General features: G+C 69.3%; 4 protein-coding genes and 1 long non-coding RNA gene across 6 annotated transcripts; 2 read left to right on the top strand and 3 right to left on the bottom strand.

Moving 5' to 3' along the window:
- Nucleotides 1–331: 331 nt before the first annotated feature.
- FCER1G (Fc epsilon receptor Ig) lies at nucleotides 332–1,985 on the bottom strand. Of its 2 annotated transcripts, none has more exons than XM_054182782.1 (5): nucleotides 1,829–1,985; nucleotides 1,311–1,402; nucleotides 1,034–1,075; nucleotides 699–719; nucleotides 332–464 (listed from the first exon to the last, which is right to left on the bottom strand). In XM_054182782.1, the coding sequence occupies exons 1-5, from the start codon at nucleotides 1,884–1,886 to the stop codon at nucleotides 408–410; spliced, it is 270 nt and encodes an 89-aa protein (XP_054038757.1). In that variant the 5' UTR covers nucleotides 1,887–1,985; the 3' UTR covers nucleotides 332–407. The 2 variants fall into 2 exon arrangements, with proteins under 2 accessions (XP_054038757.1, XP_054038756.1); XM_054182781.1 differs by having other exon boundaries at nucleotides 699–722.
- A 348-nt stretch (nucleotides 1,986–2,333) lies between these two features.
- On the bottom strand, nucleotides 2,334–8,000 carry LOC128901108 (NADH dehydrogenase [ubiquinone] iron-sulfur protein 2, mitochondrial). The gene is made up of 14 exons (XM_054182910.1): nucleotides 7,876–8,000; nucleotides 7,637–7,743; nucleotides 6,550–6,740; nucleotides 5,797–5,917; nucleotides 5,534–5,646; nucleotides 5,330–5,404; nucleotides 5,105–5,182; nucleotides 4,813–4,898; nucleotides 4,323–4,442; nucleotides 4,064–4,193; nucleotides 3,468–3,563; nucleotides 3,144–3,227; nucleotides 2,654–2,711; nucleotides 2,334–2,491 (listed from the first exon to the last, which is right to left on the bottom strand). Exons 1-14 carry the CDS (start codon nucleotides 7,959–7,961, stop codon nucleotides 2,454–2,456), a joined length of 1,383 nt encoding a protein of 460 aa, XP_054038885.1. The 5' UTR covers nucleotides 7,962–8,000; the 3' UTR covers nucleotides 2,334–2,453.
- A 3,622-nt stretch (nucleotides 8,001–11,622) lies between these two features.
- LOC128900967 (A disintegrin and metalloproteinase with thrombospondin motifs 4-like) lies at nucleotides 11,623–19,143 on the top strand. The gene is made up of 10 exons (XM_054182670.1): nucleotides 11,623–11,985; nucleotides 13,355–13,678; nucleotides 13,937–14,069; nucleotides 14,175–14,345; nucleotides 14,457–14,743; nucleotides 14,843–15,029; nucleotides 15,151–15,326; nucleotides 15,414–15,589; nucleotides 15,698–16,204; nucleotides 19,033–19,143. Exons 1-9 carry the CDS (start codon nucleotides 11,848–11,850, stop codon nucleotides 16,104–16,106), a joined length of 2,001 nt encoding a protein of 666 aa, XP_054038645.1. The 5' UTR covers nucleotides 11,623–11,847; the 3' UTR covers nucleotides 16,107–16,204; nucleotides 19,033–19,143.
- LOC128900969 (uncharacterized) lies at nucleotides 14,882–17,051 on the bottom strand. Its single transcript, XR_008463388.1, has 3 exons — nucleotides 16,741–17,051; nucleotides 15,744–16,045; nucleotides 14,882–14,997 (listed from the first exon to the last, which is right to left on the bottom strand). It is a non-coding gene; the product is annotated as an uncharacterized LOC128900969 (long non-coding RNA).
- Nucleotides 19,144–21,521: 2,378 nt separating the features above from the next.
- On the top strand, nucleotides 21,522–24,751 carry LOC128900968 (beta-1,4-galactosyltransferase 3-like). The gene is made up of 6 exons (XM_054182671.1): nucleotides 21,522–21,858; nucleotides 22,829–23,064; nucleotides 23,149–23,339; nucleotides 23,434–23,556; nucleotides 23,749–23,853; nucleotides 23,933–24,751. Exons 1-6 carry the CDS (start codon nucleotides 21,603–21,605, stop codon nucleotides 24,426–24,428), a joined length of 1,407 nt encoding a protein of 468 aa, XP_054038646.1. The 5' UTR covers nucleotides 21,522–21,602; the 3' UTR covers nucleotides 24,429–24,751.
- The last annotated feature ends 37 nt before the right edge of the window (nucleotides 24,752–24,788 follow it).

Genomic DNA, 24,788 nt, shown 5'->3' on the forward strand with positions numbered 1-24,788 from the left:
CCTGTGACGGTGCCACCATCCCCCGGGGGTGGGGGGGGGGGGGATGGCCCTGTGACGGTGCCACCGTCCCCGTCTCTCACCCCACGGTCACAGAAACCCTCCTGCCCCATTTGTGGATGGTGCTGCTTTACTGGGAGGGGGCAGCGGAGGTCGGGGGCGGGGGGGGGGGCAGCACCATACACCCCAGGCAGCTTCAGCCCCCCCCCCCCCCCCCAGGCTCAGGGGGTCCCAGCCGAAGGCGGTTTGGGGCCAAAACCAATCATTTCCAGGGAAAAAAAAGCTCCAGTTCTTCACCACAGTCCCAGTAAGGGGGGTTGGGGGGGGGGCGCCATGGGTGGGGGGGTTCCCAGCTGCTGGGGAGGGAGGGGGGGGGACGAGGAGGGGGGGAACTGCGGCGCAAGAGGGGGTCAGGAGCTTTTCATCTGGAGGGTCTCGTACGTCTCCTGGCCCTCGCTGCTGAGCCCCTGCGCGGGAAAGGGGGTTACGGGGTGGGGGGGGCTATGTCCCTGTCCCCCCCCACCCCCACTGCCACCCCCCTCCAGACTGTCACCCCCCCGGCAGGGACTTCCCCATGGGGTGGGGGACGGGGACCCCACCAGGGACAACAGTGGTAGGTAGAGCGTCCCCCCCCCCCCCAAGCCCTAGGACAGGTGTGTCCCCCCCCCCCCCGGGATGTGTCACCCCCCCAGCTGACTTACGGTGTAAATGGCTTCTTCCTTCTGCTGCGGGGAAAGAGAAAGAGAAAGAAAAAGAGCTGGGGGGGGCAGAACGGAGCCGGGGGAGGGTGGGGGGGGGGGGGCACAGGCACACCCACACCCCACACCCCCCCCCCGGGGAAGCGGGAGGAAGCCGTGAGGTTTCCTGGATTTCGCCATCCCCAAAATCAGAACCACCGGCGTCCCCCCCCCACCCCCAGTTCCCCTTCCAGGGCTGCGGCACCCTCTGGGATGGGGGGGGGGGGGGGTGTCCCGTCCCTCCGGGGGGGGGGGGGGTACCCCAGCCCCGGCCCCCCCTTTCCCCCCCCCCCCGTTACCTCCTTGCCGGCTCCTTGCTGCGACTCTCGGTGAGTCAGGAACTGCGAAGTGGGGGGGGGGGGGGGGGGGGGGCCAAAAGCCAAAAAAACAAGGCAAAAAAATAAATAAATTAAAAAAAAATTAAGAAATAAGAAGAGGAAACAGCCCCAGAGCGGGTGGGGGAAGCCCTGGGGCACCTGCTGTGGCCTCCACGGGGGTGGGGGGGGTGTCCCCCCCCCAAAAAAGTGGGGCGTAAGAGGGGTTTTAGCTGGGGACAGGTGGGATCCCGGCGCTCACCTTGAGGCGGCAATAGAGGATGGTGATGATGAGGCCGTAGAGGAAGAGGATGGCGTCCAGGACGTAGCAGAGCTCCGGCTCCATCAGGGCCTCTGGGGAGGATGGAGGTGGGGGGGGGACCGGGGGGGGGGGAAGTACGAAGGGGTCCCGGGGTCAGCATCACCCCCGGGACGGATCCTGCGCCCGCCCTGGCTGCCGAGAGCTCGGCTCCGCCACCTCCGAGCGTTGTCCGAGGCGGCGGCGGAGGGGCCGGGGGCTACGGGGGGGGGGGGGGCAGGTGGCACAGACACCCCCCCCGGGACAGCGTGGGAGAGACCCAGAGCCCACCGGGACCCACCCCTGGGGTGTCCCCCTCCTCTGTGCCACCAGCCTCCCCCATGGCGGGGTTCGACAGATCCCGGCTTGTCCCGAAGGGTGCCCTCAAAGGAGCCAGCCCAACGGCCACGCGCCCACCCAGCCGCCCCCCCCGGCCCCGGGGACCCCCCCCCCCCGCCGTCCCCAGGGACCCCCGTCCCCACCTGCCGCCGGGGTCCGCAGCAGCAGCAGGGTGGTGACGAGCAGCAGGCGGGTGGCCATGCCTCGGCCCGGCCCCGGGGGGGTCCGGCTGGTTGGGGCGATCGTGCCGGAGTCAGTGACCGCAGAGCCAGCGCCTTCTTCCCCCCCAACCCGGGCTTGCGCCGCCCTCACCCCCGCTTCCCCCCCCACCACCCCCCCCCCCCCGCCGTCTCCGGCCAGCGCAGGCGTCCCCTCTTCCCGCTGGGGACATGGCTCAAGGGCCAGGCGAGCTGCCCCCAAGTGTCACTCGTCCTCCCCCCGCCCAGCCCTGCTGCCATCAGCTTGGGGGGGGTGGGGGGAAACTGCAGGAGCACCCCCCACCCCGGGGTTTGGGGGGCTGAAGCTGCCGGGAGGAGGCTGCGGCCGCGGGAAGGGGAAGCTCTGGTGGGAGAGGGAGGAAGAGCGGGGTTTCGGCGGGGTTCCGCTGGCGGGGGGGGGGACACACACAGAGGCGCTGGACAGGCAGGAGCCGCTTTTGGCTTTATTTGACTCAGATGAGGAAGGGGCGCGAGGGGGGGGTCGGGGGGGCGGCTCCCAGCGCCCGCAGCTGCACACGCAGCGGGAGACGGGCGCAGCGGGGCCGACGCATCACCGATCCACTTCCCCAAAGACGATGTCCTGCGTGCCTGGGGGGGGGGGGGTGGGGGGGAAAGGAGAGAGGGATCAGGGCACAATCAGCCCCCCCCCAGCCTCCCCCGGAATGGGGAAAGAGCACATACACACACACACACCCCCTGCCCCCTCCCCGGAATGAGGAAGGAGCCCCCAAGCCCAAGGAGGGAACGTACCGATGATGGCCACCACGTCGGCCAGCATGTGGCCCTGCGCCATGCGATCCAGCCCGGCCTGAAGCAGAGCAGAGGGACCCCCGTCAGGCTGCAGCCCCCCACCCCACCCCCCGAAAGCACCCATCACCCCGGCCTCGGGCCCCTTCAGGCGGGAGGGGGGGCAGCTCGGCCTCCCGGGGCTCACCGCTTCCGCAGCGGGGCCGTGGTAGCCACGGGGCCAGCAGGGGAGGGGGCTGCCCCGGCAGCGGGAGGCCGGGGCGGGGCGGGGAAGTGGTCAGTTATCAGCAGAGAACGGAAACCAGCCCCAGCGGCAGAGACACGACAGGTCCCAGAGGGACCGGAGGCGACACGCAGCGGGTAGCCCACGGACCCCCGCCCGCCAGCGAGGAGGTGGCTCGTCCCGGGCTGCGTTTGTCCCCTCCGGCTCCAACCCCACCCTCGCCGCGGGCCCCGGCGCCGCCATGCCGCCGGCCGCCCCGGCCTCTCCTACCAGGTGGGCGAATCCAGGAGCCTTGATCTTGCAGCGGTAGGGCCGGCTGCTGCCGTCCGAGACGAGGTAAACCCCGAATTCGCCCTGCAAGGACACGGGGACAGGGCTGGTGACGCGGTGACACGGCCAGGGGGCGCAGGGTCTGTCTCCCAGCCGCAGCGTCCAGCCCTCACACACACCAGTCTGGGGCGACCCCAGAGTGCTGGGGGCAGGACAGCCCACCCAGCCGGTGACACGAGCGCCGCAATGTCTCCAAGAGGGCAACCAGGACACCCTTCACCGTGCCAGAGCCCACTGCCCCCGTAACGTCATGAGAAGTGGCACCTTGGGGGCCTCGATGGCCGTGTAGGTGGCTCCGGGGGGCACCTGGTAGCCCTCCGTGTAGAGCTTGAAGTGATGGATCAGGGACTCCATGGAGGTCTGCGGAGAGAGGAAGCCACCGTCACGGCGGGCGCGCGGCCAGAACACGCTGCCCCGTCCCCTGCCCGCGCCTCGGCGGCTGGTGACAGGGAACCAAGCGTGGGAACCAGGGTGGTGGCCGCCTTCACACGGCCACTGGCCACAGCACGTGGGGTGACGAGGCAGGGCACCGCCGGCTCTCCGCCCTGCCACCCCCTGCCTTCCCCAGGGCGGCTTTTTGGCCTGGCAGAGGCAGGGCAGGGAGATCCCCCCCCCCACCACGCAGGGCTCCAGCGGGCAGCAAACCCCCCCTCCGGCCCCCAGCCCCCGGGCACAGAGGAGGCCGGGCAGCCCCCAGCCGAGCCGGGGGACGGATGCGGCGGCAGACAACCGACCCCCGGCAAAATCCTCAGCGCGAGCGTCTTGATTACACCAAACCGCGTTTCCTGCTCACCGGTGCTGGCACGCAGGTGGCAGCCAGGCCCCGCGGGGGTTGCGGGGGGGGAAGGAAGCGTGTTTACCTTCATCTCCGCCCGCTTCGGAGGGGAGATTTTGGCATCGTCCACTTTGATCTCCCCCTCAGGCATCTTGTTGAGGCACTGGAGGATGATACGCAGCGACTGCCGCATCTCTTCCACGCGGCACAGGTACCTGCGGGACACCCGGCGCCGCTCAGGACTCCCGGGAGGGGCAGCCACGGCCTCACCGCAGCCCCCACGGAGGACGTGGGACCCCGCCGAGGTTCCCCACGGCCACCGGCAGAGCCGGGGTGTCACGTACCTGTCGTAGCAGTCGCCCCGGGAGCCGATGGGGACGTCGAACTCCACCTGGTCGTAGACGTCGTAGGGCTGGGTCTTGCGCAGATCCCAGTGGATCCCCGAGCCCCGGAGCATCACCCCGCTGGGCGGAGGGAGGCAGGTGAGCAGCCTGACGGGGGGGGGGGGCCCAGCCCCACGCCAGCTCCGGGCCCCGCACCCCGCGCCTCAAAAGCGGATGCCAACACAGGGGAAAGCAGCTACGCGTCCCCCCTGCCTGCGCACACCCCGCAGCCCTCAGCAGCGGACACGGGAGGACGGCATGGGGACATCAGGTGGGTAAAGCCAGGCAGGGACACGGTGCCACAGCCGCTGCCACCGGGTAGCACTGTCCTGACAGTCACCGGTCCCCAAGACGGCTCTGATTAGGGCAGAGGGGGGGGAACAACGCAGCTGGGCAGTGGCAGAAGGCTGAGCCCCCGCCTCGAATCGTCCCCGGGAGCCACCGCACCCACCTGAAGCCGTAGTTGAGAGCCTCCTCCGCCGTGATCACCCCGATGTCGACCGTGCGGTTCTTCCAGATGCGGTTGTTCGTGAGCATCTGCGGGCGGCAGGGCGTTAGCCCCTCCCCGACCGCGCGCCCCCTTCTCCTGCCACCCCGTGACCGCTGCCGCAGCGGGGGTAACCCCACGCTGGCCGTGCCCAGGGGACAGACAACGCGAGACCCGGCCCTCGGAATGCCGGGAAGCGGGGACTGTCCCCTCCTCCCAGGTTTCGCGCAGAAAGCCGGCTCCTGTCCCGCCTCACCTCCTCCACCTCGTCTATCCGCAAGGAAAAATTCTTCACGAACTCGTAGATGTCGTCCATCAGCCCCAGGGGCAGGTCCTGCGCGGGAGGAGAGGGAGGTCAGCCCGTGCACGGCCGGTGGCAGCGGGGACGTGGGCGGGGAGACACCGGAGGAGCCATCGCCCACCCGGGGACACGGGGACACCCCGCACGTCCCCCGGCAGACCGTGGCGCGGCCGCCCTTACCTGGTGCACCCCACCGGGACGGATGTAGGCGGCGTGCATCCGCGCCCCCGAGACCCGCTCGTAGAACTCGAACATCTGCGGGGACAAAAGAGATCCCGCTGCACGCCCCCCCCCCCCGCCCCGGCACAGCCCCACGGGCAGCGCTGAGCCCCACATCCGCCCCCCCTGGCGACCCCCCCCCGACGCGGCCGCGCTGCCCTTTACCTTCTCCCTCTCCTCAAACATCCAGAAGAAGGGGGTCATGGCCCCGATGTCCAGCGCGTGAGTGGTCACGGCCATGATGTGGTTGAGCAGCCGGGTTATCTCCGCGAAAAGGACTGGGGGCGGAGGGAACGCAGCGGGTGAGTGCCTCCAGCCCCCCAACGGGGCCTGAGCCCCCAGAAAGCCCAGAGCTACGAGCCCTCGGCGGAGGGGAGGGAGCTGCACCCCCCCCCCCTGCCCCCGCAACAATCCGGGGCCGCTCTCACCTCGGATCCACTGCGCTCGCAGAGGCGGGCGGATGTTGAGGAGCTTCTCCACGGCCAGGGAATACGCCTGCTCGTTGCACATCATGGAGACGTAGTCGAGACGGTCGAAGTAGGGCAGCGCCTGCCAAAAAAAAAAAATAAACTGGCCCTGAGAGCGGCGGCAAAGACCTGGGACTGCCAGGAGCGCTCGGAGGCTTCGCCGTAGCCGGGGAGCACCGGGACACAGGATCTTCCCGGCTCAGGGCGCTTCGAGGACGGCAGCAGCCACGAAGGCAGCCCAAAAGCTCCGGCCCCGGGCTGGAGCGGACAGCCCTGCCTTGGGATACGGCGTGAAAGAGGACACAAAACCTCCGTCGGCGAGAGTTTTCCAGTTCGCAGACACCGGCGAGGGCCCCAATCCTGCACCTCGGCACACACCAGCTGAGAACTGTCTCCGTCGCGAGCCGCAGCGGCCAGCCAAGGCAGCGCTCCCCCCCCCAGCCCCCCCGCCACCCCCAGGCTATTTCAAGCTCCATTCTCCCGCCAGCCGAAAGGTTAAACCCGATCGGGATAATAAATCAGCAGGGCGTGTTTACAAACCCCGCCAGGCAAATAAATCCTTTCCCAGCGAGCCGAGGAGGCTGCTGATGTGTCCAATCCAAGCGCCCCGCGTCTCCTGGTCTCCTCACCCCAAAAGGACACCCCTCGCTCTGCCGGCGGACAGACGGCAGCCCCCCGGGACTGGGAAGCACGGGGGGGCTCGCTGCACCTTACCTGCAGGTAGGTCTTGTACTCAATGAGCTTCTCGGTGCCGCGGTGCAGGAGGCCGACGTGGGGGTCGCACTTCTTCACCGTCTCCCCGCTCAGCTCCATCACCAGCCGCAACACCCCGTGGGCAGCCGGGTGCTGGGGCCCAAAGTTTATGGTCAAGCTGGAGACCTTCTTGTGAGCCAGAGGGTCCTTGTCTGCTCGGGGGAGGAAAGAGAAGAGTCAGGCAGTGAGGAACGTCCATCCCCAGAAGCGCCGCTGCCCCCGAGCGCCCTCGACCTTTCCCGGCAGCACAGATACGCAGCGCGGACACCGGACAGACGGCCAAGCCGAGCTCAGCGCTTGGACGGACATCAGGAACGCGGCCGTCCCCGCCGCCAGCTCCCGTCTCGGCCCCACGCAAGACCCCTGGGACGGGTCCAAGGGCCTCCCGCTGCCTCCCGGGAGGCTCAGCCCCTGCTTTTCCCGGAGCACAGGGAACCAGCCGGCTTCCCAATGCCCAGGACACCCCCAGACCCCCCCCACAGCACCCACTGGGCCCTCGCTCCAGCCACAGGTACCTCCCCTGAGCGCCGAGCCCCAGCAAGCATCCAAGGTGCCTCCAGACTGACCCAGGGCACCCCCAGGCACCATGTCACCCCCAAGCTGACACCCACCGAGCCCCCACAGGGTCCCAGGTGCCTCCCAGACCGCCCTCAGCACCCACAGGGACTCCAACGAGTCCCAGTCTGGCTCTGGAACCCACTGAGCGTCCCCACAGGCCCCCAGCACCCTCTCAGGGCCCCTCCAGGGACCACCCAGGCCACCCGACGCCCTCCCGGGGCATCCAACATTTTCTCAGGGTCCCCTTGTCCCCCCAGGACCCACTCAGGGCACCTGACACCCTTGAGGGCCTCAGGGAGCTCCCCCCTGGAACCACCCAGGACAACTGACACCCCCCCAGAGCCTCAGCCTCCCCCACGAGGGGCCTCCCCAGGGCCTCAGGGCCCCTCCAGCCCCCTCCCAGGCCACCCAACACCCTGCCAGCTCCCCGGCCTCCCCCCTCCGGGGCTCCCCCCAGGGCTCGACCCCCCCGTGCCCCGCCGCCTCTCACCGTTCCAGGGCGGCGGCACCCACTTCTCCGTCTCCTTGCTCGGGTACATGACGGCGCCGGCGAACTGCTGGGCCCATTCCACATCGGGCTGCCATTGCTGAGCCGACCTGCGGGACGGGACGGGACGGCGCCGGGCCGTCACGGGGAGGCCCAGGCCAGGGACCAGGCCCCGCCGCCCCCCACCCCGCTCCCGGCCTCCCCCGTCCCCTCCTCCGGTGCCGGTTCCCCACCGCTCTCACCGGGCCGGGGCAGGGCCCAGCCGCGCCGCCGCCGCCCGCAGCCCCGAAGGTGCCCGCAGCCGCCCCAGCGCCCGCAGCGCCGCCATCTTGCCCTTGGCAGCGCGCGTGCGCCGCCCCGCCCACAGCGCCGCGGCGCGGGGGGGGAGGAGCCGGGCGCCATGTTTGGGGAGGGCAGGAGAAGGCCGGGCCCGCCGCCATATTGGCTGTGGGCGGCTCCGCCGCCATCTTTGCTAAGGGAAACATCCGGGGAACGGCTGCTGGAGCCGCCCGCCATCTTTGTGCCGGGCAGAGGCCGGCGGCGGGGACGGGGCGGTCCCGGGGGGACGGGGCCGGGACGGAGGGAGGGGACAGGGATAGGGATGAGGGGACGGAGACAGTGGGGACAGGGGTGGGATGGCGGGGACAGGGACAAGGATGGGATGGAGGGGGCAGAGCTGGGGACGAGGGGCCAGGAATAGGGACAGAGGGGACACGGGTGGGATGGAGGGGACAGGGATGGGGATGGAGGGGACAGGGATGGGGACAAGGGGACAGCGATGGAGATGGAGGGGACACAGGTGGGATGGAGGGGACAGGGATGGAGATGAGGGGACAGGGATGGGGACAGAGGGGAGAGGGGACAGAGGGGACAGGGATGGGATGGAGAGGACAGGGGTGGAGACGGAGGGGACACGGACAGAGGGGAGAGGGGACAGGAATGGGGACGGAGGGGACAGGGACGGAGTGAGCGGGATGCACCGGGCGAAGGAGGAGCGGGGTGTCCTGGAGTGCTGGCGGGGGGACACATGTCCCCCGGCCTCCCCACCCGGGGACCGCTGCAGCTGGATGTGGCCCCTGTCCCCTCCCCTGGCCCCCGCGGTGTCCCCATGTAGGGGTGACCAACGCCGTCCTGTGTCCTGGCCAAGCTGTCCCCTGTGTCCCCCCTCCGGCTCGGGGAGTTCCCACGCTCCGGCATCTGGCTTTGTCCCCCCTTCCAAGGGGACACGGGGACCACCCGGCCGTGCCAGGACCCTCCGTGTCCCCCGTTCCTCCCACCCCACCGTGTCCCCTCAGCCGCGGGGTCACACCCTGCGTCACCCAACCCGGTGACGCCAGCGGCCGCCCGGCCCCACGTCACGGCTGTTCCCGGGCTGGCGTGAGTCACGGTGGCCGCGCGGGGTGATGCCGTCCAGATGTTGGCCACTGGCCACCTCCCCCTGGCGTGGGGCCACCCCGGGGGGGGGGGGGGGCTGGGGCTGGAGGAGCCCGCCCAGCCCCCGCCAGCACCCAAGGGTGCCCCACGGCGGGGGGAGACTGGAGCTGGGGACACCGGGACTGAGGATAATGGAGCTGGGGGTACTGGAACTGGGTTATACTGGGGATGGGGACACTCGAACTGGGGATACTGGGGATGAGGATATTGGAACTGGGGATACTGGGGATGGGGATATTGGAACTGGGTTATACTGGGGATGGGGATATTGGAACTGGGGATACTGCGGATGGGTTGTACTGGGGATGGGGATACTGGAACTGGGTTATACTGGGGATGGGTTGTACTGGGGTTGAGGGTACTGGAACTGGGTTATACTGGGGATGGGGATACTGGAACTGGGGATACTGGAACTGGGGATACTGGGGATGGGGATATTGGAACTGGGGATACTGGGGATGGGTTGTACTGGGGATGAGGACACTGGAACTGGGGATACTGGGGATGGGTTGTACTGGGGTTGAGGGTACTGGAACTGGGTTATGCTGGGGATGGGGATACTGGAACTGGGGGTACTGGGGATGGGGATGCTGGAACTGAGGATACTGGAACTGGGGATACTGGAGCTGGGGGATGCGGGGGATGGGTTGTACTGGGGATGAGGACACTGGAACTGGGTTATACTGGGGATGAGGATACTGGGGATGGGGATACTGGAACTGGGGATACTGGGGATGGGTTGTACTGGGGATGAGGACACTGGAACTGGGTTATACTGGGGATGGGGATACTGGGGATGGGGATACTGGAACTGAGGGTACTGGGGATGGGGCTACTGGAACTGAGGATACTGGAGCTGGGGGATGCTGGAGCTGGGAATACTGGAACTGGAGATACTGGAACTGGGTTATACTGGGGATGGGGATACCTGAACTGGGGATACTGGAACTGGGGATACCGGAACTGGGGATACCGAGGATGGGAATAGTGGAACTGGGGGTGCTGGAACTGGGTTATACTGGAGATGGGGCATATTGGAGATTGGGATGTTGGAGCTGGGGGATACTGGAGCTGAGGATATTGGAACTGGGGATGCTGGAGCTGGGAATGCCGGAGCTGGGAATGCTGGAGCTGAGGATACTGGAACTGGGGATACTGTAACTGGGGATGCTGTAATTGGGTTATACGGGAGCTGGGGGATACTGGAGCTGGGGGTATTGGAACTGGGGACACTGGAGCTGGGGATGATGGAGGTGGGAATGCTGGAGCTGGCGGATGCTGGAGCTGGGGATAGTGGAACTAGGAATGCCGGAGCTGGGGATACTGGAGCTGGGAATGCCGGAGCTGGCGGATGCCGGAGCTGGCGGAAGCTGCACATGGCGGATGCTGGAGGTGGCGGATGTCGGCCAGAGCAGATGTCAGGTCCCAGGGATGCCAGCTGTGCCGGATGCCGGAGCCGGCGGATGCCACGGCCCATGGGATGCCAGCTCCGGCGGATGCTGCATGTGCCGCTGCAGCAGGTGCTGGGGTGGCTCCCGGTGAGCTCCGCACTCGCCGGCGACGCCGCTCCCGGGCGCCGGTGGGCGCCGGGCGGGTGCCAGCCCCGGCAGGCCGGGCTGTGGTGCCGGCGGGGTCCCATGGGTGCAGCCGGGCACCGGCGCGGCACCGGCACAGAGGCCCTTTGTGCAGCGGCGCCGGGTGCCGCCGGCTCCCTTTGTGTGGAGCCGCGTCACCCTGTTGTTGTCCCGGGGACAGCGGGGATGGCACCGGCACCGGGGCACGGCAGCACCCAGGACCACGCAGGGCACCCCCGGATGGGGGTACTGGTGGCACTGGGGGTACTGGGGGTGCTGGGCAGGAAGGGCATCCGGGCCAAGCCCCCTCTTTCCAAGAAGGGAGGAAGCAGGATGTGGCCCTGTGTCCTGCCTGGCCCGGCCGGGGGCCAGGAGGTGACTCGGGTGTGAGACAGCGGGTGGCCCTGCTGGGAAGGGCGGACATGGGGAGGGGACGGAGGGGCTGCCACCGGACGGGCCGGGATGGAGGGGACGGGGAGGGATGGAGAGGATGGGGAGGCTGGAGGGGATGGTGAGGGAGGAAGAGCATGAGGAGGGTGGAGGGGACAGGGAGGGAGGAGGAAGATGAGGAGGGTGGAGGGGACAGGGAGGGATGAAGAGGATGAGGAGGGTGGAGGGGACAGGGAGGGAGGAGGAGGATGAGGAGGGTGGAAGGGACAGGGAGGGAGGAGGAGGATGAGGAGGGTGGAGGGGACAGGGAGGGATGAAGAGGATGAGGAGGGTGGAGGGGACAGGGAGGGAGGAGGAGGATGAGGAGGGTGGAAGGGACAGGGAGGGAGGAGGAGGATGAGGAGGGTGGATGGGACAGGGAGGGATGAAGAGGATGAGGAGGATGGAGGGGACAGGGAGGGAGGAGGAGGATGAGGAGGGTGGATGGGACAGGGAGGGATGAAGAGGATGAGGAGGATGGAGGGGACAGGGAGGGAGGAGGAGGATGAGGAGGGTGGAGGGGACAGGGAGGAGGGGTGCCGGTGAGGGCAATCCCGGCGCGGGGGGGTCCCGGCGAGGGGGATCCCCCAGCCCGGCCCGACCCCGCTCCCTGGGGACCGGTTCAGCCTTCCCGGAACGCCGCGGGGGGGGCCGGGGCTGCCCCGCTCCGCTCCGCTCCGCCCCCCCCGGGGCCGCCCGTTAAAAGGGACAGAGCGGCGGGACCCGCTGTCACCTCCCGCTGTCGCGGTGTCGCCGTGTTGTCGCGGTGCCCGGGCCATGCGCCGCGCTCTCCTGGCGCTCCTGGTCGCCGCTGTCGCCTCTGTCGCCGCTGCCCCCGGCCCCGCGTGTCCCGTCACGGCACCGGAGGGAACCGGGACACGGGCCCGCGTGGGGCCGGCCCCGAGGAGAGCCAAGGTACGGCCGGGCTGGGATGCAGCGGAGCGGGATGGAGCGGGATGGACCGGACCGGGATGGGACGGGATGGGGCTGGACACACCGGACCGGGATGGACCGGGACACACCGGACAGGGATGGGTGGGATGGAGCGGGATGGACCGGACCGGGATGGGACGGGATGGGGCTGGACACACCGGACCGGGATGGATCGGGACACACCGGACAGGGATGGGTGGGATGGGGCGGGATGGACCGGACCGGGACGGACCGGGATGGACCGTGATGAGGCGGGACACGCCGGGCTGGGATGGGGCGGGATGGGGCGGGATGGGGTGAGACGCACCAGACCGGGACAGAACGGGATGGACCGGGAGGAGACGGGACACACCGGACAGGGATGGGGCGGGATGGACCGGGATGAGGCGGGACACAGCGGACCGGGATGGGTAGGATGGGGCGGGATGGACCGGACCGGGACGGACCGGGATGGGCTGGGATGGACCGTGATGAGGCGGGACACAGCGGACCGGGATGGGGCGGGATGGATCGGACCGGGATGGGCTGGGATGAAGCGGGATGAGGCGGGACACAGCGGACCGGGATGGGGCGGGATGGATCGGACCGGGATGGGCTGGGATGAAGCGGGACGAGGCAGGACACAGCGGACCGGGATGGGCTGGGATGGGGCGGGACACAGCGGACGGGGATGGGGCGGGATGGATCGGATCGGGATGGGCTGGGATGGGCTGGGATGAGGCGGGACACAGCGGACCGGGATGGGCTGGGATGGACCGGGATGAGGCGGGACACAGCGGACCGGGATGGGGCGGGACACAGTGGACCGGGATGGGGCGGGACACAGTGGACGGGGATGGAGCGGGATGGACCGGGATGAGGCGGGACACAGCGGACCAGGATGGGCTGGGATGGGCTGGGATGAGGCGGGACACAGCGGACCGGGATGGGGCGGGACACAGTGGACGGGGATGGAGCGGGATGGGCCGGGATGAGGCGGGACACAGCGGACTGGGATGAGGAAGGATGGATCGGACCGGGATGGGCTGGGATGGGGCGGGATGGGGCGGGATGAGGCGGGACACACCCGACCAGGATGGACCGGGATCGGGGGGGACACAGCGGACCGGGCCGAGCTTCCCCTCCACCTCCCGGAGCAGGGCCGGGACCCCCCGAGGAGGGAGGGGGGACACTGGTGTGGGGCTGGAGGCGATGGGGCGCACCGGGCACAGCACGGTACTGGAGGGCACCGACAGGGACATGTACGGTGATGGGGGACACGTACGGTGATGGGGGACACTGGCACGGTGTCACCAGTGCTGGGGGGAGGGGGGGCACCGGTCCCCTGCCCCAGCTCCCTGCTTCCCGGCAGCGCTTCGTCTCGGTGCCGCGGTATGTGGAGACGCTGGTGGTGGCGGACGAGTCGATGGCCCGGTTCCACGGCGCGGGGCTGCGGCGGTACCTGCTGACGGTGCTGGCAACGGCCGCCCGCTCCTTCCGCCACGGCAGCCTGGGCAACCCGGTGGAGCTGCGGGTGACGCGGCTGGTGGTGCTGGGCCAGGACACCCCCGGGCCCCCCGTCACCTCCAACGCTGCCCAGATGCTCCGCGACTTCTGCCAGTGGCAAAAAGGGCTCAACGTCCCCGACGAGGACAGTCCCCTCCACTTCGACACCGCCATCTTCTTCACCCGGCAGGTGAGGGGGGGGGTGACGGCTGGGGGGAGGCGCGGGGCTCTTCGGGGTTCTGCAGGGTGGCTGGGGGCTGGCGACGTCCCTGGGTGTCCCCCCCAAGGTGTTTGGGTGCTGGCCAAGCCCCTGGGGTGTCCATGGGTTTGGGGGGCCAGCAGGGTCCCCAGGGCCCCCCCCGGGCAGTTTGGGTGCTGGCTGGGTTTGGGGGTGCCCCGATTTTCCCACCCACCCCCCCCCACCTCCCCACACTCTGCCTGCCCCCAGGACCTGTGCGGGGCGGCCACCTGCGACACGCTGGGCATGGCCGACGTGGGCACCGTCTGCGACCCCGAGCGGAGCTGCGCCATCGTGGAGGACGACGGGCTGCAGTCGGCTTTCACGGCCGCCCACGAGCTGGGTGAGCGGCAGAGGCCGGTGGGGAGGGTGGCGGGGGGGGGGGGACCCTCTGCCACCCGTGACCCCCTCCCCGCCAGGGGCTGACTCCGTCGTCCCCCGGCCACAGGCCACGTCTTCAACATGCTGCACGACAACTCCCAGCCCTGCCGGGAGCTGAACAGCCGCTCCGGAGCCACCCGCCGCGTCATGGCTCCCGTCCTCTCCTCCCTGGAGCCCGGCGAGATGTGGTCCCCGTGCAGCACCCGCTTCATCACCGACTTCTTGGACAACGGCCACGGTACGTCCCGGCACTGGAGGCCGGGGCGGGGTGGGGGGCTGTCCTGGTGTAGCCGCGTCCCACCCCGCTGCCCTCGGGGACCCCCGGTGCAGCGGTGCCATGTCCCCGCAGGTCACTGCCTCCTGGACCAGCCTCCGGAGTGGCTGCGGTTGCCCTCGGAGCTGCCGGGCAGCATCTACCCGGTGCTGCGGCAATGCCAGCTCGCCTTCGGGCCCGACTCGCGGCACTGCGGCGACCTGCAGCCGCCCTGCGCCGCGCTCTGGTGCACCGGCCACGTCGGCGGCCGCCCCGTCTGTCAGACGAAGCATTTCCCCTGGGCCGACGGCACGCCGTGCGCGCCCGGCAGGGCCTGCATGGACGGGCTCTGCGTCGGCACCGGTCGCATGCAGGAACTCACCGTAAGTCCCGGCGTCGGGGGGCGGCGGGGCCGGTGTCCAGTCGCCGGCACCGGTTTGACCGCCCCCCCCCCGCCCCGGGTTTGGTTTGCCCGGCTGCAGACACCTGTGGATGGCAACTGGGGGCCGTGGGGGCCGTGGGGCGGCTGCTCGCGGACCTGCGGCGGCGGCGTCCAACTCTCCCACCGCGACTGCGCCGCGCCGGCGCCGCGCCACGGCGGCCGCTACTGCCAGGGCAAACGCACCCGCTTCCAGTCCTGCAACGTGGAGGAGTGTCCCGGGAGCACCCGTGAGTGGCACCGGCGCGGGGCAGGGGGGGTGTGCGGGGATGGCACCGGTCCCCGGGGGGCTGGGGGGGTGGCCGCGGGCTGCCACCGGCTGCTGACCGTACCCCACCACCTCACCGGCAGCGCTCGCCTTCCGGGAGGAGCAATGTGCCGCCTACAACCATCGCCCCGACCTCGTCAAGGGGCTCCCGGCCCCCCAAGACTGGGTGCCACGCTACAGCGGCGTCCCTGAGCGCGACCAGTGCAAGCTGACTTGCCAGTCCCAGACCCTGGGCTACTACCACGTGCTGCAGCCGAGGGTGAGTGTGTCCCCCCCCGCCGTCAACCGTGCCCACCGGGCACCCCCGGGTGCCGCCGGTGGGCGCTGAGGCCGTGCCGCGCTGCAGGTGGCCGACGGGACGCCCTGCTCCCCCGAGAGCAGCGGGGTGTGCGTGCAGGGCCGCTGCGTCCCCGCCGGCTGCGACCGCGTCATCGGCTCCAAGAAGAAGTTCGATAAGTGCATGACGTGCGGCGGCGACGGCTCCGGCTGCACCAAAGTCTACGGCTCCTTCACCAAACCCCGGTGAGCACCCCAAGGGTGACGGCGGTGGCGGGCTGGGGACACGCACGTCACCCCCAGGCTGCCACCAACCCCCCCCCCCCCCTCCTTCCAACCCCCTGTGCCCCGCAGCTACGGCTACAACGACGTGGTGACCATCCCGGCGGGGGCCACGCACCTCCTGGTCCGGCAGATGTCGGCGGCCGGCGGCGAGGACGTTTTCCTGGCGCTGCGGCGGCCATCGGGCGGTTCCCTGCTCAACGGCGGCTTCGTCCTGGTGCCCTCCCCTACCGACGTGGTGCTGGCCGGCGGCGCGACCCTGCGCTACAGCGGGGCAACGGCGGCCACCGAGACGCTGGCCGGCCGGGGGCCGCTGCGGGAGCCCCTGGTGCTGCAGGCGCTGGTGGTGGACGAGCGGCGCCCGCCGCGTTTGAAATACAGCTTTTTCGTGCCCCGGGCGCGGAGGCGGCCGACGACGGCCTGGGAGAAGCAAAAAGCCGAGATCCTGGAGATCCTCAGGAACCGCCGGCGCGACAAGTAGCGGCGGGAGCGCGGCCGGGACGCGGCTCGGCGCCACTGCGCCTATTTATTCGGTTATTTATCGCCCGCCGGGAGCAGGGGCAGCATCCCCCGGTGCAGGTAACCGCATCTACCTCAGCCCCTCGGCGGGCAGAGCTGCGGGGGGTCCCTTGGGCAGGATCCCGGGCCCCCCCAGCACCGGCTGCAGCACCTCCCACACCCCCCCTCTCCCAGCGCACCCCCCCAGCTGTAATTTATTGCAGTGCTGTTATTTAAAGCTATTTATGGAGCCGGCTGGCGTGGCGCGTGGTGATGGGCACGGCGGTGCCAGGCACGGCCGCGGCCCTCGGGCGCAGCCGGGGCCGCGTTAACCCTCCCTCTCCGCTCCCACTCTCATTCCCCGGCGTCTTTTCCCCCCCACCCAAGGTGCCAGCAGCACCCCTCCAACCCCGTGTCCCCCCCCCAAAACAGGGCACCGCCAGCTTTGCCCGGAACGGGACTTTATTGGGCGCCTCCTCCCGACCGACCGCGCGCAGCCCCTCGGGGCGGCCGTGGGTCTGCCCCCCTCTCTGCAGGGCACACAGGGCCCAGCCACGCTGCCAGCCCCCCCCCCTCCTCAAAGATGTCACGGGGCAGAAAATCCCCCCCATACACACCCCTCCATGGAGCCCTGCACCCCAGGGATGGCGGGGCTGGGTGCCCGCTCTGCCGGGGAGCCCCAGGGACCTCAGCACTGCGTCAGCTCGGCGCTGCCCCAGCTTTGGGGGTGGCAGATTCCCCCACCCCCGGGGGGGGGGGTTGTGGTGGGGGTGGTGTCAGAGGGCTCACGGTGCTGGGTTCGGAGGTGGTGATGCTCCATGGCGGCTCCGCATCCCGGCGCAAAGCCGCCGTCGAGGCGTTTCCAGCATCCTCCGGGAGCTCAGACGCAGCGGCTGGGCAGGGGGGGGCCGTACACGGGGGCCGGGGGGCAGCGGGTTGGGGGGCGGCAGCTCCAGGGGAAGGGCCAGCAGAGCACGAAGCCTGTCTGGGGGGAAGGGGAGAGGCGTGAGCCCCCCGGGATCCCCCTCACCGTCCCCGCAGCCCCCCCCCCCGGCCCCACGCACCTTGCCCGGACCCCTCCCGCAGCAGCACCCGTTTGGGTTTCGGGGGGCACAGCCCCTCCCGGTTCCTCTCCTTCAGCCGGGGGCGTCTCATCCCTGACGATCGACCCGACCCGGGGGCGACGGGGACGTCACCGCCGACACGCAGCCACCCCCACTTGCCCCCGGTGCCCCCCACCGGCCCCACGTCATGCCCGTGCCCCCCCCACGGCCACCACCGCCTCCACCCCACCAAACTGGTCATAAAACACGATGGTGAGGAAGGCCCCGAAGAAGAGGGACTGCAGCGGCAGGATGACGCAGCGAGCCCCGGGAGGGCACCTGTGGGTCAGAGCGGTGCCGGGGGCCGGTGCCAATGTGGGGGTCCCACCACGGTGCCGCCGCCCCTCCCGACGCGAGCTCCTCCGCGGAGGAGGGAGACGGGCCCCCCCGCGCTGCCCGCGCTCACGTCTGGACGGGGCTGTTGGCGACATCTCCTGCCACCGCCATCCCTGCTGGGCTCCTGCCCGCCGGTGCCAGCCAAGCGGCCACCACCAGCCCCACGGCGTAGCGACTGGCCAGCCCTGGCGGGGAGCGAGCACTCCCGGACCCATATCCCACCGCCCAAACCTGCCGGCTGCCATGGGGCTGGGCACCCCCCGTGTCCCCCCAGGCCCGCGCCCACCCCGTGGCTCAGCTCCTGCCCGCAGAGGGGCCAGCGGACCCAGGAGCGGGGCTGCACCACGGGGCCCCCAGTGCCTGGAGACCCCACAGGGATGGGGGACCCACTGGCCCAGCACCCCAGAGACCCTGAGGGGACAGGAGACCCACCGACCCGGTGCCCTGGGACTCCACGGGGATGGGGACCCAGAGACCTGGTGCTTGGGGACCCCATGGGGACGGGGACCCAGAGACCCGGTGTTTGGGGATGCCATGGGGATGGGGACCCAGAGACCCAGTGCCCAGGGACCCCACGGGGATGGGGGACCCACTGACCCAGTGCTTGGGGACCCCATGGGGTTGGGGGACCCACCAGCCATAGCACCCCGGGAGCCCGTGGGGCCGGGGAACACCCAACCCAGTGTCCTGGGGACGCCACAGGGATGGGGGACCCAGAGACCTGGTGCCTGGAGACCCCACGAGGATGGGGGACCCACTGGTCCAGCACCCCAGAGACCCTGAGGGGACAGGAGACCCACTGACCCGGTGCCCTGGGACCCCATGGGGATGGGGACCCAGAGACCCAGTGCCCGGGGACCCCACGGGGATGGGGGACCCACCAACCCGGTGCTTGGGGATGCCACGGGGATGGGGGACCCAGAGACCCGGTGCCTGGAGACCCCACGAGGATGGGGGACCCACTGGCCCAGCACCCCAGAGACCCTGAGGGGACACGAGACCCACCGACCTGGTGCCTGGGGACCCCACGGGGATGGGGGACCCACTGACCCGGTGCTTGGGGACCCCATGGGGATGGGGGACCCGCCAGCCATAGCACCCTGGGAGCCCGTGGGGCCGGGGAACCCCCAACCCAGTGCCTCAGGAACCCCACGGGGATGGGGGACCCACCGACCCGGTGCTTGGGGACCCGACGGGGACGGGGACCCAGAGACCTGGCGCCCCGGGGACCCCACTCACCTCCTCCACCTGCCGTAGCCCCGGCCGCAAAAATGGCCAAGGTCCAAGGATGGCTCCCACGGCCAAGGCGCCGGGGAGGGAAACCCCTGGCTTGTCCTCACGCTCTCTGGGAACCAATTCCCTCACCCCACAAACCTGGGGGCGCCGGGCTTTCCCGGCAGCGTCCTCCTCAGACCAACCTTTCCTCACTCCTCCCAGGGCTGGGCTGAAAAAAGGTTTTTTCCTTTCCAGATAAACCACCGCCGCGAGACGTTGGTCAGGGAAAAGGGCAACGAGACGAACACCTTTAACGAAAGCAACGCTCGTTGATCTAAACGGCCAAGGCAACAGGGGGGACAACCCAGGCCTGTTGTCACCCCCCGGGGGGAACCAGGGGGTGAGGAGATGGTGAGGGGACAGGGACACCTCTCCGATGAAGAAAGGCTGAGGGATTTGGGGCTTTTTAGGCTGGAAAAAAGGCGACCGAGGGGGGATCTTATCAACGCTTATAAATACTTCAAGGGGGGGTGGCAGGAGGATGGGGCTGGGTTTTTCTCAGCGGTGCCCGGCGACAGGACGAGGGGTGACGGGCGCAACCTTTGTCACCAAAGACAGGCCTCTGCTTTCCTTCTAAAATAGTTGTTTCTTACTAACCTTCTCACTGTGTGAGAAAACAGCTAATTACTGACTTTCTCGCGGTGTAAAAATAGTCAGCCACTGAGCTGATGGTACAGATAGCGATAACGAGGAGACAACCAGAAGTAGTTAATCACTTCAAGGTTCTTCTGTACGTCAAGTACGTACTCCTACAGCAATTAGGAGAGTTACGGCTGCTTCAAAGAACATCCTCATTATCTTCAAGGAGTTGCCAAGCTCACCGCAAACTCATACTGTCCTGAGACGACTCGATACCTTAAAAGGATAAAGGTGAGGAAGGGTCTCCTCACCCAAACGACCACCGGGACGCTCACGCTCACGCGGAAGTGTTTTGCCGACGCGGCAAAATTCCATACGCGCGTGCGAAAAGACTGGTCGGTCATCCTAATGAATATAGGATCACGGAATCGTTAGGGTTGGAAGGGATCTTAAAGACCATCTGGTTCCAACCCCCCTGCCGTGGGCAGGGACACCTCCCGCTAGATCAGGTTGCTCAGAGCCCCGTCCAGCCTGGCCTTAAAAACTTCCAGGGATGGGGCTTCCACCACCTCTCTGGGCAACCTGGGCCAGTGTCTCACCACCCTCATGGTGAAGAACTTCTTCCTAACGTCCAGAATCGACCCAGCTCTAGTGTTAACCCATTCCCTCTAGTCCTACCATGACCCGACATCCTAAAAAGTCCCTCCCCAGCTTTCTTGTAGCCCCCCTTCAGATCCTGGTAGGCCACTGTAAGGTCTCCTCGGAGCCTTCTTTTCTCCAGACTGAACAACCCCAACTCTGTCCCCGTGGGAGAGGTGCTCCAGCCCTCTGATCATCCTCGTGGCCCTTCTCTGGACACGTTCCAGCGCGTCCATATCTCTCTTGTCGTAGAGGCTCCAGAATTGGAGGCGAGACTCCAGGCGGGGTCTCACGAGAGTGGAGTAGAGGGGGAGAATCACCTCCCTCGCCCTGCTGGCCACGCTTCTCCCCATGGAGCCCAGGGTATGATGGGCTTTCTGGGCTGCGAGCGCGCGCTGACGGCTCATGTGGAGCCTCTCGTCCGCCGGCACCCCCCACGTCCTTCTCTCCGGGGCTGCTCTCGAGCCAGTCGCTGCCCAGCCTGTGTCGGTGCCTGGGATTGCCCCGACCCAGGTGCAGGACCTTGCGCTTGGTTGAACTCCGCGAGGTCGGCAGGGACCCACCTCTCCAGCCCGCCCACGTCCCTCTGGACGGCGTCCCTTCCCTGCGGCGCGGCGACGCGGCTCGCCGTCGAACACGTAGGCCTGGGTGGAGTTACGGATGGGGCAGGCGGAATAACGAGAATATTCCGTGCGCAAATAATGGGGGAATATCGCCGGCCAGGGGCGCCGGATTGGTGGGTTTTCCCCCCTGGCGCCCGACGTCACGTAATGCGATATCTCCCCTCTCCACTGCTTTGGGTTTCAGGGAACGGCTTGACCATGGGAAGTTCCATCTCAACGCCAGGAGGAACTTCTTTGCTGTGGGGGTGGCAGAGCCCTGGCCCAGGCTGCCCAGAGAGGTGGGGGAGTCTCCGTCTCCGGAGACATCCCAACCCCGCCTGGACGCGTTCCTGTGCCCCCTGCTCTGGGTGACCCCGCTCCGGCAGCGGGTGGGACTGGGCGATCTCCAGAGGGCCCTTCCGACCCCGGCCAGTCTGGGATTCCGTGATTCCGTGAAGCGTTTCCGCGCTGGCCCGCGGGCCACGGGGCTTTCCCGGCCACGGCGGCCTCGGACCACTGCCCCACCGGCCGCCCAAAACCCCGAACGTCGTGGGGTGTCGCCCCCGGAGACGGCGCCAGGATGGAAAACCACGGCTTGCCCTCACCCCCTCCGCTAGCCCCTTCCCTCGCCCCACCACCAGCGCGGTGGCCGCACTGGGCTTCCCCGCCTCAGCGCGGCCCCTTTAAGGACTTCCACGTCGTGGTGGCCACGCCCTCGTTACGTCAGCGCGCCCCCGCCGCGTCACACGCCCCGCCCCTTCTCGCTCTGCCTTCCAAGATGGCGGCGGCGGCCGGGCAGGGTTGAGGCGCTCCCGCCGCCCGCAGGTACCGGCCGGGCCCGGGGCTCCCCCCGCGCCGCCCCGAGCCTTCCCCGCAGCCCCCCCGCCATGCGGCCCGGCCCCGCCGCCGCTCCCCGGTGATCCGGGCCCCGCCCGCCGCCCCGCCATGCTGCGGCGGTTGCTGGAGCGGCCTTGCAGCCTGGCCCTGTTGGTGGGCTGCCAGTTCGCTTTCGTCGCTTATTTCTCCCTGGGGGGGTTCCGGAACCTCACCTCCCTCTTCGGCCGCGCCGCCGGGCCCGTCTTCGATTACACCCGCACCCACGACGTCTACGCCAACCTCAGCCGGCTCCTGCCACGCCGGGCCGCCCGCCCGGACCCCGCGCAGCCCCTCCCCTTCTGCCCCGAGAGGTCGCCCTTCCTCGGTGAGTGGTTGGCGGGGGGGGGGGCGGCAACCGGCTCTGGTGGCTCCCGGGGGGGGGGGGGGGGGGCGGGAGGTGTCGGGGCAGAGGCCGGCCCCCACGCCGGGGGAGGAACCGGCTCCCCCTCGGAGGCGAGAACCGGGGTCTCCCCCAGGGAAAGAACCGGACTCCCGGGGCAGGAACCGGGCCCTCCCGGGGTGGGGGGGAAGAACTGTTGCTACCCCGGGGGAAGAACCACTGGCCCTCCTCGGGCGAGAACCTGCCTCCCCCTCCACCCCCCCGGGGCAAAAACCAGGCTCCCCCTCGGAGCAAGAACCAGGATCTTCCCCAGGGAAAGAACCACCCCCCCCCCGGGGAAAGAACCACTGGCCCTCTTGGGGGGTGAGAACCTGCCCCCCACCCACCCCCCCCCCCCCCGGGGCAAAAATCGGCCTCCACCCGGGGGAAGAACGGGCTCCCCCTCGGAGCAAGAACCAGGATCTTCCCCAGGGAAAGAAGTGTTGTCGCCCCCCCACCCCACGCCCCCGGGGAAGAACCAAACTCCCAGATGCAGAAACCAGGCCCCCTCTGGGGAAAGAACCGGGGCAAAAACCGGGCCCCCCCGGAGGGAAGAACCACTGGCCCTCTTGGGGCGAGAACCTAACCCCACCCCCCACCACCACCCCCGGGGCAAAAACCAGACTCCCTCCCCCAGGGGAAGAACCGGCTCCCCCAGAGTGAGAAATGGGCCCCTCGCGGGGGAAGAACCAGACTCCTGGGACAGAAACTTGCCCCCCCCCCCCCCCCCCCAAACCCGGCAAGGACTGGTCCCCCCCTCAGGGCAAAAACCGGCCCCACGGCATCCAGCCCCGACTGACCCGCCGGACAGGCAGAGCCGGTCCGGGGAGGCTCTCCCCGTCTCAGGGCAGGGGGGGACCCGCACCCCGCCATGGGTGCCATCCCCGCCTTCCCCCCCACACCCTGCTTCCCGCAGTCGGCCCGCTGACGGTGAGCTTCAGCCGGGTGCCCACGCTGGAGCAGATCCAGGCGAAGAACCCGGCGGTGGAGGAGGGCGGCCGGTACCAACCCTCCACCTGCGAAGCCCGGTCCCGCACCGCCGTCATCATCCCCCACCGCAACCGCGAGACCCACCTGGGCCACCTCCTCTACTACCTGCACCCCTTCCTGCAGCGCCAGCAGCTCCAGTACGGCATCTATGTCGTGCACCAGGTGAGGCTGGTGGGTGCCGGGGGCTTCACCGGGCTTCGTGGGGGCCACCGTTGCCAACCGGCTTGCCCCTCCCCACTTCCCCAGGCCGGCAACTCCACCTTCAACCGGGCCAAGCTGCTGAACGTGGGGGTGAAGGAGGCGCTGAAGGACGAGGAGTGGGACTGTCTCTTCCTCCACGACGTCGACCTCATCCCCGAGAACGACCACAACCTCTACACCTGCGACCCCTGGAACCCCAAACACGTCTCCATCGCCATGAATAAATTCGGATACAGGTGGGTGACCGCGGCGGCGGTTGGGGGAGAGCCAGGAGCGAGGGGACCGGGACTGGGACCGGCCCCGGCTCAGCCTCTGCCCCTTCTCTCGCAGCCTGCCCTACCCCCAGTACTTCGGGGGGGTCTCAGCTCTCACCCCCGACCAGTATATGAAGATCAATGGTTTTCCCAACGAGTACTGGGGCTGGGGCGGCGAGGACGATGACATCGCCACCAGGTAGGACATCGTGGGGACCTGCCGCTCTCCCCGTTACCCACGTTTGTGTCCCACCGGGAGGCACCGGCCGTGGGATGGCAGCACCGTGCAGGACAAACGTGTGGGGGCTGTTGCCGCCGCACTGGGGGCGGGGGGGGGGGGAGACGCGGACGGTGTCCCCGCGCCCTCGGTGACGCGGGGGCTCGTCCGCAGGGTGCGCCTGGCCGGCATGAAGATCGCCCGCCCGCCCGTCTCCATCGGCCACTACAAGATGGTGAAGCACAAGAGCGACAAAGGCAACGAGGAGAACCCCCACAGGTTGGGGGGCCGGCGGGGGGGCTGGGGGGGGGCGGGCCAGCGGGGGGCTCGGCGCTGACGCTCCCCTCGTCCCTTCCAGGTTCGACCTGCTGATCCGCACGCAGCGGATGTGGACGCAGGACGGGATGAACTCCCTCACGTACACGCTGTTGGCCAAGCACCTCCACCCGCTCTACACCAACCTCACGGTGGACATCGGTACGGACCCTCGAGCCGGCCGGGGCCGCCGGGGGCCGGTGCCGGGCCACGAGGGCCAGAGGTACCGCAGCAGCAGCAGCCTCTTCCGAGAGGAGATGCTGCGCAAGCTGCCCCGGGACGCCGCGCGGTGGGGGGAGCAGGGGCTGGCCCTGTCCCCCCGGTTGCCCACGGCCGCTGGGCAGCAGCCGCAGGCAGGTAACGGCACCCGGGGCGCCACCGGCTCCCCGCCGGCACCGGGGATCACCCAACGCAGCCCCGAGGCTGCCGGGGCCGGCGATGCCCGCCCAGGGAGCAGCGTCAGCGTGGCTGTGGCACAGGAGATGGGTGCCCTGCCTGCCCGTGGGGACAACCAGAGCCTGCCGCAGGGTGGCCACTAGCCGGTGGCTGCTGCGGCCCCGGCATGGACTCTGCTTGCCAGAACCCGGCACTGGGAACCGCAGCCGGGCTGGTCACTCTGTGGCCTCGCTGGAGAGACTGGGGGGAGCAGCAAGCCCTGGGGGCTACCGCAGGGGAGCTGCTAGCTGCGGGGCCGGTGCCTGTTTTTGGGGGGCACCCCCGGGAAGGGGTGGGGGGAGAGCCGGGGGCTCGCCTGCCTCCGTCTCCCCGCAGGCTGCGGGTGCCTGAGGCCGGTCGCAGGCTGCGCCGCCGGCGCACGGTTATTTATTCTATTTATGAGCTGCTCCCTGGACCTTTATAAGGGTTTTTCAATTAAAAAAAAAAAAAAAAAAAACAACACT

Source organism: Rissa tridactyla, chromosome 23 (genome assembly GCF_028500815.1).
Source record: "Rissa tridactyla isolate bRisTri1 chromosome 23, bRisTri1.patW.cur.20221130, whole genome shotgun sequence".
Classification (NCBI taxonomy): Eukaryota; Metazoa; Chordata; class Aves; order Charadriiformes; family Laridae; genus Rissa; species Rissa tridactyla.

Coding starts and splice junctions, on each gene's coding strand:
- FCER1G (XM_054182781.1), bottom strand. CDS start 1,886: ATGGCCACCCGCCTGCTGCTCGTCACCACCCTGCTGCTGCTGCGGACC. Junction 1,403..1,828: donor GCTGCGGACCCCGGCGGCAG/GTGGGGACGGGG, acceptor CATCCTCCCCAG/AGGCCCTGATGGAGCCGGAG. Junction 723..1,033: donor AGCAAGGAGCCGGCAAGGAG/GTAACGGGGGGG, acceptor CTTTCCCCGCAG/CAGAAGGAAGAAGCCATTTA.
- LOC128900967 (XM_054182670.1), top strand. CDS start 11,848: ATGCGCCGCGCTCTCCTGGCGCTCCTGGTCGCCGCTGTCGCCTCTGTC. Junction 14,070..14,174: donor CACGGCCGCCCACGAGCTGG/GTGAGCGGCAGA, acceptor CCCCGGCCACAG/GCCACGTCTTCAACATGCTG. Junction 14,744..14,842: donor GTCGCATGCAGGAACTCACC/GTAAGTCCCGGC, acceptor GCCCGGCTGCAG/ACACCTGTGGATGGCAACTG.
- LOC128900968 (XM_054182671.1), top strand. CDS start 21,603: ATGCTGCGGCGGTTGCTGGAGCGGCCTTGCAGCCTGGCCCTGTTGGTG. Junction 23,340..23,433: donor ATGAATAAATTCGGATACAG/GTGGGTGACCGC, acceptor CTTCTCTCGCAG/CCTGCCCTACCCCCAGTACT. Junction 23,854..23,932: donor AACGAGGAGAACCCCCACAG/GTTGGGGGGCCG, acceptor CGTCCCTTCCAG/GTTCGACCTGCTGATCCGCA.
- LOC128901108 (XM_054182910.1), bottom strand. CDS start 7,961: ATGGCGGCGCTGCGGGCGCTGGGGCGGCTGCGGGCACCTTCGGGGCTG. Junction 4,443..4,812: donor GCTCTCAACTACGGCTTCAG/GTGGGTGCGGTG, acceptor CCCTCCGCCCAG/CGGGGTGATGCTCCGGGGCT. Junction 2,712..3,143: donor CTCCTGGATTCGCCCACCTG/GTAGGAGAGGCC, acceptor GCTCTGCTTCAG/GCCGGGCTGGATCGCATGGC.